This window comes from Microcaecilia unicolor, chromosome 12, assembly GCF_901765095.1.
Source record: "Microcaecilia unicolor chromosome 12, aMicUni1.1, whole genome shotgun sequence".
NCBI classification, from domain to species: Eukaryota; Metazoa; Chordata; class Amphibia; order Gymnophiona; family Siphonopidae; genus Microcaecilia; species Microcaecilia unicolor.
In genome coordinates this window covers 68408687-68422052 of record NC_044042.1, presented here as the reverse complement: position 1 = coordinate 68422052, position 13366 = coordinate 68408687, and the positions used below count along the sequence as shown (strand labels likewise).

General features: G+C 42.9%; 1 protein-coding gene across 3 annotated transcripts in view; it reads left to right on the top strand.

Annotated features, from left to right (window-relative positions):
- FBXO47 (F-box protein 47) overlaps positions 1-13366 on the top strand; it is a 250634-nt gene that overhangs the window by 133410 nt on the left and 103858 nt on the right. For all 3 annotated transcript variants that reach the window (XM_030221122.1, XM_030221121.1, XM_030221124.1), the window contains exon 6: positions 10133-10241. In XM_030221122.1, coding sequence (XP_030076982.1) covers positions 10133-10241 — 109 coding nt within the window. The remainder of the gene's footprint in view (positions 1-10132; positions 10242-13366) is intronic.

Sequence of the window (13366 nt, the reverse complement as noted above, 5' to 3'; positions counted from 1 at the left end):
CAGATCTGGTTCCCTCTTCTTCTGGAGTTATCCTCCGAAGAACCGTGGAGATTGGAGTGTTTTCCGACCCTCATCACACAGAACGAAGGGGCGCTTCTGCATCCCAGCCTCCGGTCCCTGGCTCTCACGGCCTGGATGTTGAGAGCGTAGACTTTGCCTCTTTGGGTCTGTCAGAAGGTGTCTCCCGCATCTTGCTTGCGTCCAGGAAAGATTCCACTAAGAGGAGTTACTTCTTTCTATGGAGGAGGTTTGCCATCTGGTGTAACAGCAAGGCCCTAGATCCTCGCTCTTGTCCTACACAGACCCTGCTTGAATACCTTCTGCACTTGTCTGAGTCTGGTCTCAAGACCAACTCTGTAAGGGTTCACCTTAGCGCAATCAGTGCATACCATTACCGTGTGGAAGGTAAGCCGATCTCAGGACAGCCTTTAGTTGTTCGCTTCATGAGAGGTTTGCTTTTGTCAAAGCCCCCTGTCAAACCTCCTACAGTGTCATGGGATCTCAATGTCGTTCTCACCCAGCTGATGAAGCCTCCTTTTGAGCCACTGAATTCCTGCCATCTGAAGTACTTGACCTGGAAGGTCATTTTCTTGGTGGCAGTTACTTCAGCTCGTAGAGTCAGTGAGCTTCAGGCCCTGGTAGCCCAGGCCCCTTACACCAAATTTCATCATAACAGAGTAGTCCTCCACACTCACCCTAAGTTCTTGCCAAAGGTTGTGTCGGAGTTCCATCTGAACCAGTCAATTGTCTTGCCAACATTCTTTCCCCGTCCTCATTCCTGCCCTGCTGAACGTCAGCTGCACACATTGGACTGCAAAAGAGCATTGGCCTTCTATCTGGAGCGGACACAGCCCAACAGACAGTCCGCCCAATTGTTTGTTTCTTTTGATCCCAACAGGAGGGGAGTGGCTGTGGGGAAACGCACCATATCCAATTGTCTAGCAGATTGCACTTCCTTCACTTACGCCCAGGCTGGGCTGGCTCTTGAGGGTCATGTCACGGCTCATAATGTTAGAGCCATTGCAGCGTCGGTAGCCCACTTGAAGTCAGCCACTATTGAAGAGATTTGCAAAGCTGCGACGTGGTCTTCTGTCCACACATTCACATCTCATTACTGCCTGCAGCAGGATACCCGACGCGACAGTCGGTTCGGGCAGTCAGTGCTTCAGAATCTGTTCGGGGTTTAGAATCCAACTCCACCCCCCTAGGCCCATGTTTGTTCTGTTCCAGGCTACACTCTCAGTTGGAAAAATTGTTAGGTCAATCTCAGTTATGTCCTCGCCGTTGCGAGGTCCCATTGACCATGTTTGTTGTTTTGAGTGAGCCTGGGGGCTAGGGATACCCCATCAGTGAGAACAAGCAGCCTGCTTGTCCTCGGAGAAAGCGAATGCTACATACCTGTAGAAGGTATTCTCCGAGGACAGCAGGCTGATTGTTCTCACAAACCCGCCCGCCTCCCCTTTTGGAGTTGTGTCTTCCCTTCTCTTTGTCTTGCTACATATGAGACTGGCCTGCATGAGCCGGTTTCGGGCAGGAAGACGGCCGCGCATGCGCGGTGCGCATCGGCGCGCGAGGGCTAGCAAAAGCTTTTGCTAGTGAAGATTCCGATTGGAGGGGCTGCCGTGGACGTCACCCATCAGTGAGAACAATCAGCCTGCTGTCCTCGGAGAATACCTTCTACAGGTATGTAGCATTCGCTTTACAACAAAGTGGTTCACAACATAATAAAATATATCAAACACAAAATGAACAAATATATTGTGAGAAAACAATTATAGTATGATACATCAAATATTAAAGGAGCCAAGGAAACAAATAAATATACATATTATTAATTATTAAAGTTAAAGTACAGAAATATGAAGTACATTAGAAGCATGTGGATATACAGTACATTTCAGGAGTTTGAAATCAAGGGTAATGAATAACGTTCAATAATGAAAAGAAATAGAAGATAAAGTATTCGAATAGAAGAGTTCACTGTTAACTTGTTCTGGTTGAGTTTAGATGTCAGGCCATTCATGACGGATCCTTTTGATAAGTCTTTTTGAACAAATTAGACTTTAGTAGTTTCCGGAAGGGTGTCAAATCGTGCGTTGTTTTTATAGGAGAAGCTAGATGCATATACAGATTTATATTTAAGTCCTTTACAATTGGGGTAATGGAGGTTCAGGAATGTGCGTGAAGAACTTTTTGTTTCTTGCAGGTAAGTCTATGAGTTCTGACATATACATCGGGGCTTCGCCATGAATAATTTTGTGAGCCAGGGTGCAGGTCTTGAATGTAATTCGATCTCTTAGTGGAAGCCAATGTAATTTTTCTCTAAGGGGTTTAGCGCTTTCGTATTTCGCTTTTCCAAATATAAGTCTAGCTGCAGTATTTTGGGCTGTTTGGAGTTTCTTAATAATTTGTGCTTTACATCCGGTATAGATGGAATTACAATAGTCCAAATGGCTTAACACCAATGATTGCACCAGATTGCGGAATACCTCCCTTGGGAAGAAAGGTCTGACTCTTTTAAGTTTCCACATCGCATGGAACATTTTCTTTGTAACATTTTTTACATAACTTTCTAGAGTAAGATTTCGATCAATTGTGACTCCCAAGAGTTTCAAGGTGTCTGAGACGGGAAGAATATGATTTGGGGTATTAATATTAGAATAATTGATCTTGTTATATTGCGATGAAAGGATAAGACATTGTGTCTTTTTTGTGTTAAGCTTTAGTTGAAAAGCATCCGCCCATATATTCATTATTTGGAAGCTATGATTGATTTTATTTGCGATTTCTGTTAAATCATTTTTAAACGGGATGTATATCGTGACATCATCTGCATAGATGTATGGATTGAGGTCTTGGGTGGATAAAGACTTGGCCAATGGTGTCATCATTAAGTTGAAGAGAGTTGGCGAAAACGGCGATCCCTGAGGCACTCCACATTCCGGTTTCCGTGGTGATGATGTAAGCGATCTAGATGTCACTTGGTATATTCTTGCAGTTAGGAAGCCAGTAATCCAATTCAATACATTTCCTCCAATTCCAAAATATTCTAGGATGTTCAATAGAATATTATGGCTGACCATATCAAACGCGCTGGACATGTCAAATTGTAAGAGAACATTTTTGCCAGCTGCAGTTAATTGTTTAAATTTGGTTAAGAGTGTTATTAGTACTGTTTCTGTACTATGATTAGCTCCAAACCCTGATTGAGATGAATGTAATATTGAGAACTTATTTACATAAGTACATAAGTAGTGCCATACTGGGAAAGACCAAAGGTCCATCTAGCCCAGCATCCTGTCACCGACAGTGGCCAATCCAGGTCAAGGGCACCTGGCACGCTCCCCAAACGTAAAAACATTCCAGACAAGTTATACCTAAAAATGCGGAATTTTTCCAAGTCCATTTAATAGCGGTCTATGGACTTGTCCTTTAGGAATCTATCTAACCCCTTTTTAAACTCCGTCAAGCTAACCGCCCGTACCACGTTCTCCGGCAACGAATTCCAGAGTCTAATTACACGTTGGGTGAAGAAAAATTTTCTCCGATTCGTTTTAAATTTACCACACTGTAGCTTCAACTCATGCCCTCTAGTCCTAGTATTTTTGGATAGCGTGAACAGTCGCTTCACATCCACCCGATCCATTCCACTCATTATTTTATACACTTCTATCATATCTCCCCTCAGCCGTCTCTTCTCCAAGCTGAAAAGCCCTAGCCTTCTCAGCCTCTCTTCATAGGAAAGTCGTCCCATCCCCACTATCATTTTCGTCGCCCTTCGCTGTACCTTTTCCAATTCTACTATATCTTTTTTGAGATACGGAGACCAGTACTGAACACAATACTCCAGGTGCGGTCGCACCATGGAGCGATACAATGGCATTATAACATCCGCACACCTAGACTCCATACCCTTCCTAATAACACCCAACATTCTATTCGCTTTCCTAGCCGCAGCAGCACACTGAGCAGAAGGTTTCAGCGTATCATCGACGACGACACCCAGATCCCTTTCTTGATCCGTAACTCCTAACGCGGAACCTTGCAAGACGTAGCTATAATTCGGGTTCCTCTTACCCACATGCATCACTTTGCACTTGTCAACATTGAACTTCATCTGCCACTTGCACGCCCATTCTCCCAGTCTCGCAAGGTCCTCCTGTAATCGTTCACATTCCTCCTGCGACTTGACGACCCTGAATAATTTTGTGTAATTTAATTACCTCACTAGTTATTCCCATCTCTAGGTCATTTATAAATACATTAAAAAGCAACGGACCCAGCACAGACCCCTGCGGGACCCCACTAACTACCCTCCTCCACTGAGAATACTGGCCACGCAATCCTACTCTCTGCTTCCTATCTTTCAACCAGTTCTTAATCCATAATAATACCCTATCGCCGATTCCATGACTCTGCAATTTCTTCAGGAGTCTTTCGTGCGGCACTTTGTCAAACGCCTTCTGAAAATCCAGATATACAATGTCAACCGGCTCCCCATTGTCCACATGTTTGCTTACCCCCTCAAAAAAATGCATTAGATTGGTGAGGCAAGACTTCCCTTCACTAAATCCGTGCTGACTTTGTCTCATCAGTCCATGTTTTTGTATATGCTCTGCAATTTTATTCTTAATAATAGCCTCCACCATCTTGCCCGGCACCGACGTCAGACTCACCGGTCTATAATTTCCCGGATCTCCTCTGGAACCCTTCTTAAAAATCGGAGTAACATTGGCTACCCTCCAGTCTTCCGGTACTACACTCGATTTTAGGGACAGATTGCATATTTCTAACAGTAGCTCCGCAAGTTCATTTTTTAGTTCTATTAATACTCTGGGATGAATACCATCAGGTCCCGGTGATTTACTACTCTTCAGCTTGCTGAACTGACCCATTACATCCTCCAAGGTTACAGAGAATTTGTTTAGTTTCTCCGACTCCCCCGCTTTAAATATTCTTTCCGGCACCGGTGTCCCCCCCAAATCCTCCTCGGTGAAGACCGAAGCAAAGAATTCATTTAATTTCTCCGCTACGGCTTTGTCCTCCTTGATCGCCCCTTTAACACCATTTTCGTCCAGCGGCCCAACCGACTCTTTGGCCGGTTTCCTGCTTTTAATGTATCTAAAAAAATTTTTACTATGTATTTTTGCTTCCAACGCTAATTTCTTCTCAAAGTCCTTTTTTGCCCTCCTTATCTCCGCTTTGCATTTGGCTTGGCATTCCTTATGATCTATCCTGTTACTTTCAGTTGGTTCTCTTCTCCACTTTCTGAAGGATTGTTTTTTGGCTCTAATGATTTCCTTTATCTTACTGTTTAGCCACGCCGGCTGACGTTTAGTCTTTTTTCCCTTTTTTCTAATACGTGGAATATATTTGTCCTGAACCTCCAGGATGGTGTTTTTAAACAGCATCCACGCCTGATGCAAGTTTTTTACTCTGCGAGCTGCTCCTTTCAGTCTTTTTTTCACCATTTTTCTCATTTTGTCGTAATCACCTTTTCTATAGTTAAACGCTAGCGTACTTGATTTCCTAGTTTCACTTCCTTCAATGCCAATATCAAAACCGATCATATTATGATCACTGTTATCAAGCGGCCCTCGTATTTAGGTAATCTGTAAGTTGTTTAGTAACTAGACTTTCCATTAACTTAACTACAAAAGGGATAGATGCAACCGGGCGGTAATTAGTTATATCATTTAATTTTTTCTTAGAATGTTTAGGAATTGGGGTGAGTAATATATTTCCTTTATCCATGGGGAAGAATCCATGTTGGAGCATAAAATTTAAGTAGGAGGTGATCTCTGTTAAGAAATGTTGGGAGGCAGATTTTATTAGATAACTGGGACAAGAGTCCAATTTGTAATGGGATTTGGCGAATTTGTTGATTGCTTGGGTGACTGGTTTTTCCGTCAATAAGTCGAAGTTTGTCCAGATTCGGTCTGCTGGGTATTCATCAGTGGTAGGGTCCAAACAATTAATGCATTTTTCATGATCGGTAGCATTCAGTGGTAAGGTGGATCGTAGTTTTATAATTTTCTCATTGAAATAGGTGGCCAGATCATCTACTGATGGGGTATCTGTCTTAGTTGTTGTGACCAGTGAGGTATCAAAAAGTTTGTGAACAAGTTGGAATAGTTTATGTGAATCCTTATAATCTGGTCCAATTTTGGATTTATAATATGACCTTTTGGTTTGTCTGATTGCATACTTATATTTTCTTTGCATCTGTTTCCATGCCACGAATGTGCGTTCCACTTTTAGTTTATTCCATGCTCGTTCAATGACGCCATAATCTGGAAAAGTTTGTGCCAAAAAATTAGATTTTAAATACAGTTTAAATTTTGATAAGAAGTATCCAAATGGAAGAGAATTCAACAGTTGTGGGTGCTATGAAGAAAATATGAAATGATGAGAGATTTCTAATTGTGCAGTTGACGTAAATGGAATGAGAGCAAAGAACCTAAGAAGGAAAATAGGGAATCAAATAAAAAAAATAGGGAGTATCCATGAGGAGTACTTGATGTGGAAATGTTAATATTTTAAATGTAAGTTTATAAGATGTTGAAAGCCTGCTTTGCAATTTCAGAAATGGGTAGGCACAATTGTATCATAAGCACTGTACAACACAAGTTTGATTGCTGTCTTCTGAACCAATTCATATGATAAAGTGATGATAATTTAGGACCACTGTATAATGAACTGTAATCATCTAAGAAGTATATTTTCAAACCACTTAGACTTACAAAGTTCCATAGTAACCTGCTAAGTGAGATAATATAAAGGCATATAATTCAAGAAGTACCGTTATATCAAATATAGGTTTCACTGAGCCTATTTGGCATAAAGCCATGAAAGAAGAGCAAAACACAGATGTAATTTGTCTATTGAAACATTGAGAGGAATCTAAATGAATCCCACAAACTTTAAGACAGTCTTGCAGTTCCAACAAATGGCCTTTAATGCTAGGTGAGATTTTAGGGGTAGATTGACTTCTTAAGGTAGGTTTAAGCTTAAATCACTGACCAGCAACCAGTCAAAAACAGTGTTGAGGCAAACGTTGAGAGAAGATACATCACAGGAAGCATGCAATCAGTGCAGGAGAACATCCTGCCTTGGACAGCCATCTTCCATCCTAAATGACCTATAAAAATTTGGGCTTAAAATTTATATTATGAGGCAAATTGATTCTAACTCTATAAAAAAGCAAATTTAAAGGCACTGACCACCATGGGCTGAATCTGATCTGGATATTCAATGCTGAGTCTAATCTAGGCACCAGCATTGAATATCTGGGTCAAAGGAAGCTACCAGACGTTATCTGAGCCCAGCTGATATTGAGACTGAAGCCCAGATAACTGGCCAGATAAAGTTAGGACAGTCCTAACTTTATCGGATATTGCCGCAGTGGTCTCTCTGGATTTTCAGTGGCATTAACTGGTTAAGTGTTGCTGAAAATCCAATTTTACCAGGAAGGCGCTTCTCCTGCTCAGTTAAATCATTCTGAATATATATCCCTTAGTCTGATGAAGAATATATTTGTGGAGTTTGTAAAAATACTTGAACTAAACATTCAGATATCTTTGATGTTGGAAGATTCTTTTCTGCAACATAAAACAAAAAGTAATGGTCTTTCCTATAGCTTTAATGTCACGTCATTCATAAAGCCTGTTCTAAAATACATTTGAGGTGGGCATCTATATGCTGGAAACATCCAGTATGAACATCCGTTTTATAAACCGAAACATCCAAATTATGAATGAGGAAAACAAGGGACATGGACATTTGTGTGGCAGAATAGGAATATCCATCTTATAAAATGACCACACATATGGACATAAAGAGCAGAGAGGTAGCCTAATGGTTAGAGCAATGGGGTTAGAATCAAGAGACCCAGATTCAAAGCACACTTCAGTTTGTGATTTCATTTAAAATTGTAAACCTTCCAGGAACAGAACAATATCTACTGTACCGCAATGCACACCAATAGTCTGTAGGCTTGCAGGTGTCTTATATATTCTGGAGGGCTTACAATTTAAAAAAATAAAGAGCTGAAGTGGAATTTGAATCTGAGTCCCTTGCTTCTCAGTCCATCGCACTAACCATTAGGCTACTCCTCAGATCTGCATGTTGCTCTGTTATGAATGTCCATAGTACCTGAAGCTGGCATACAACCTGGTATCCCTTGCCGGTCTCACTTTTGGGGGAGAGGAAGGGGAACAGCAACCACTGGGAGATTAAGATATCATGTCTTAATCCCTCCAGTGGACAGCTGCTCAATCAGAGCACTTGTTTGTAACCTGGATGTGCCAAGTATCAGGTCTAAATAATAATGTCCGTCTTTTTAGACATGAACGTCCCTTCCCCTTGTGTGATCGGAGTTGGACATCCATATTTTGGCCTCTCCCTAGTCCTACCCAGATCACATCCCCGTTCCATATGGACGTCCTGCAGTGTTAGATGTCCGTATCTAGGCTTTATATAATTGGGATTTGGACATCCATGCAACATGGATGTCTAAATGCCAGTTTTCAGACATCCAAAACGAGAATAGAGCTTCTAAAATAACCACCTTTATGTTTAAATATTAATATTTAGTAAAACATTTTCCAGACAACATTTTAAACCCTTTAAGTGACAAGGCCCTTTTGCCCTTTGCGATGTATTCTCTTGACTGTATTGGTTATGGTGTCACAGATCTTATTATGTAATAGCCATTTCTTTTTGTGTACAATGTTATATAAACCTCAATAAACAAATTTGAACATAAACCCTTTAAGTGGCCAGGAACTACTACTGGCCGGTTAAACGGCACTTCGCTGGCTATCTGGCGATATTTAGCGGGAGATAGCTAGCTATTTCCCACTGAATATTGCTGGTTAGCACTTAGCAGATAGGCGATTATATCACACTATATAACCAGCTATCCACTGATATTCAGCACATCTCTGGCAAAGGTTTTGGCGACCAAATTAGGCTACCAAAATAGCTGGCGTATCTTTGGCTGATTTCAGCTTAACCAGCCAGCACTGAATATCAGCTTGGATGATTAAATTTAATCCGGCCAAAAAACACCCAAATATTCAATACTGGTCACCAGAAATACTACTACTACTACTTGACATTTCTAAAGCGCTACTAGGGTTACGCAGCGTTGTACAATTTAACATAGAAGGACAGTCCCTGCTCAAAGGAGCTTACAATCTAAAGGACAAATGTACAGTCAGTCAAATAGGGGCAGTCTAGATTTCCTGAAAGGTATAAAGGTTAGACTGGCATTGAATATATTCCTGAAAGGTATAAATAGACTGGCATTGAATATCCAGGCTGACTGCTGACCGCGGGAGGCAGCCCAGCTACCTCCCATGGTCTGACTATCAGGCCCCTTGTATTTAACCTGTAAATATGAAGCAGCTGCAGCTGTGAAATTCAGATGTTTAAATTTCATATAATTTGGGAACCTGTAAAGGGATTTGCTGTTTAATCCTTATATAATCCCTGATACAGTAGAATTTGCTTTGTATCTGTTCCTTATATTGTAAAACTTATAATCACAGTCAGGGCCGCCGAGAGGGGGGGACAGGGGGGACAAAAGTGCCCGGGCCTTCGGAGTGGGCCCGGCGCCTCCGCAGTTTGGGCCGCCCACGTCTGTCGCTCTCGGAAGTAACTTGGAATTAACCTTAAACGCCTCCTTTCACCACCTTCGCAGCAAGTAGCAACAGGGCAGGCCACTCCTTCCTTCTGTGTCCCGCCCTCGCCTGACGTAACATCCTTGAGGGCGGGGCGCAGAAGGAAGGAGAGGTCTGCCCTGCTGCTGCTTGCTGCGAAGGTGGTGAAAGGAGGCGTTTAAGGTTAGTTCAGGGCCCGGCCCGGTAGTGGGTGGAGGGGGGGCCCGGCGACGACAACGATGACTTTAGGTGAGGGGGGGGGGGGCCGGGGGCGGCCTTGTCCCGGGCCCGGATCTGGCTCTCGGCGGCCCTGATCACAGTCAAGGTTGATTGTTGAATATATATGTCGAATTTTTTAAATATTTTTTGCTGAAAATAAAAATTTTAACAGGAGAAAAGTATTAATTTAGACAACAGTCACGACATAGACACAACATACAGAGGTGCCTTCCCTGCTTTTATTTCAGACCCTGACCGCAGGATGGGATGAACTGGAGTGCCACCGTGTTTATAATTTTCTTTGTGAACTAACTAGCTTACCACGCAAGGTACAGGCTGTTGTCAGTGGAAAACCAGGTAAGTGTCGCACAGTTCTGCTCTTCCATTCCCCAGGGCTGTGGATGCTGAAGTGAAGTGAGATATAGGTCAGAATTCTTTGGAATTAAACAAAATCTATATTAGGTGGACTGGATAATGTTAGGGAACATTTTGTAAATGAAATGCAGTTGTAGTATTATTGCCTCAAAGTATACCCCTAAACACAGCCTGCATAAGATTGAATCTGATGACAGATAAGTACTATGAAGTCCATCCAGTCTCAGCACAGCTTCATTCCTGATGCAGTGCAACAAACCCCAGTTTGATGTTGGTTATTCTTTTGCATCTTTACACATATGAATCCTCTAGGCTTTCTTGAATTCAATTCCATGTTTGTCTTTGCAACCTTTTCTTTTAATACCACCTGCAGCAAATTATTCACCACCAGCTTGTATATAATAATACATATTTTTCATCATCCCTGCAGACCAAGCCATACACGTGAATATAGGCTGTTCTGCCGGTAGATGGAAACTGAAAACCACTGGTGTAATGGTATCACCCTATAATGGTCCTGTGGAGCCCATCAGGCTCAGTCTTCAGCAGATGGTAGACCTGGCTCTGATCTGGTAAACCTTAATAGAGGATTTGGCTGGCTGCTTGTGCCTCAGTCCTACTCCTGAGTGGGGGGTCCTCTAGTGCTCAGACCAGGAGCAGGACACACCAAACAGAGGTTGAGGTCAGATGTGAGTTGTAGCAACTGGAGGTGGGCCATCAAACAATGGAGGTGGTGGAATCAGGATCATGTATCCCATAGTGCATTGGGAGTAGGGAAAGAGGTCTCCATGCATGTCATAGCAGCACAGAGTGAATATGGCCGGTGTTGTGTAACCTGCAGCAGCCACCAGTTCAGCATTTTGTTTGGGGGGGGGGGGGGGGTTGTGAGGAGGAGCATGCTGGAATGGTTTCCACAGCTGGTGAGGGATCGCAAGGAAATGAATCGGATCACGTTCCAGGCATAAGGAGCAACCCTGAGGTGAGGAGATACCCAATTTTAGTGAAGCCACGGCCATTTTGTATACTGGATGACTAGATCCAGAGGCTGCCCAGGAAGAACATGATGGACACACAGAGGGCTCTGTACCTGGGCAAAAAATAAAACAAGGCGATGGATGGCATGAAAGCACAGGGATTCAGCCTGAAATTTGTCCTCTTGATGCACTAAGCTTTGTGCCTAAGGAAGGACTTGAGAGCAGGAGAACTATAGGTATTGCAAACTCTGTCTCACAGGAGAAAGATGGTCTGTCAGTGGCTAAAAGAGAATTTCCTTGAAGGGAAACCTAGAGGAATTAGATTCCTAGATTCTGTTGACGACTTTCCTGAGACTTGGACAGATTTAAAGGAGATTTCCTGGAGGAGAAACAGGTGTCTTCAGGGGAACACACCTCAGTAGTTTGTTTATATTTATTTATTATAAAATGTAATATACCACCTGGCTTATACAGATCACTAATTGTTTTTAAAAGAATGAACTCCAGAGTATTGAAAGGACAGAACTAACCTCAGACTCTCAAGGAGTTCATTCACCCACACATATATACGCAAAGTCTTCCTCAGCTGCCCTATGCCTGAGAACTGCATAGGACAGCTGAGGAAGACTGTGTATATGTATGTGTGAGAAAGAGGCAGAGGGAGACTCTATATAAGGGAAAGGAAGCAGTTTCTATTGCTCTGCAGCTTCTATTCAGTATTATTAGAAGGACCGTTTTGGATTTTATTTTCTATCAATGAAACATGGCCCATGTCAGGTCTTTTACATTAAAGATTTTTCAATTGTTCCAGTCTTGAAGGCTCCTTTGTGCTTTTCTTGCTGTCTTGGTTTGTGTACTTTTGGACCCTCTCTCTTGCTATTTAGAGGAAGTTATTCACTCATATTGTTCAGTGGTGGGGAAAACCAGTCATCTAATAACAATTGCCAGGAGCCTAAAGGTTCCAAAGTTTTTCAGTTGCAGAAAAGAATCTCAGACAGCAAGAATAGATACAACCACAAGCCAGAATGTTATATATCTTCCCACCATGGCCCATATAGACAGGTTCATTCAAAAGATAGAGAGCCAAGGAGACCTCATGAGGTTAAGTGTGTGGGATCCTCTAGTGTTGTGAAGATTGGAGAACCTTCTGGTTTAAGGTCCACTCCAAATGCAGGATGCATCTCTATTCTCATAGGCGCCCGGTATAAGAGGCTTGGGGAGAGCCGCAAGCCGACCCAAAAGCCTTCCTAAAGGTAACCGGAGCAGCATTCTGCACAGCAGAACACTACAGAAGAAGACAGAAGAGCCCATTAGAGCCTTGGGCACAGGACCTCCCACTGCTGCAGTGCACAGTTGACCGCCAGGCCGCCACAATGATGAGGATTCCAATTCCCCCCTCCCCCAACTCTCACACTGCTACCGCCAGTAGTAGTGATTACAGCAGGCCTGCCTCGGTAGCTACTCAACCTTCCCCCTGTGACATCACGCAACCCGCCTCCTCCTCTTACATGACTTCTGTTCCGTGAGGGTGGGACATGTCACAGGAAGATGTCTGAATCCCCGAGGCAGGCCTGCTGTAATCACTAGGATGGAGACCGCTACCAGCAGCACTGTGTGCTGCAGAGTAATCCACATCTTAGAAAAGAAGGCAAGTATCTGGCGAGTCCGACTGCTTCTTTGGGGGAGGGGTTGGGGAGGAGCAGGAGTCTTCGGGACAGAGGGAGAGATTGGAACCAAGGAGGGAGCGAGGAGTGGGACTGAGGGAGAGAGCCTGCTCTATCCCCCACTGCCCTTCTTTATCATTGGTAGCATTTTTATTTGATCTCACTTATATTTTTAAACATGCCAGCTTGTGTAGCATGAGGATGTACATAGAGGAAGTATTGGTTTTATCGGTTAGAGGACGTAATTTGTTCTAAATTTTAATTCATTGTGTCATTTGGAGGTGCTGGCTATAGGGACTCCCTGTATTCATGCAGAGATGTTTTCACTTAATAAAAGGCCTCTGAAACAGACATCATGTTATGAGAATCAGATGCTTAACAATCAGGCTTACTATTTATGAGTATAATTTTAAGAAATATTAACTAGGTTGAAGGAGCCTACATCAAAAGAAATAGATGGCATTTGGGA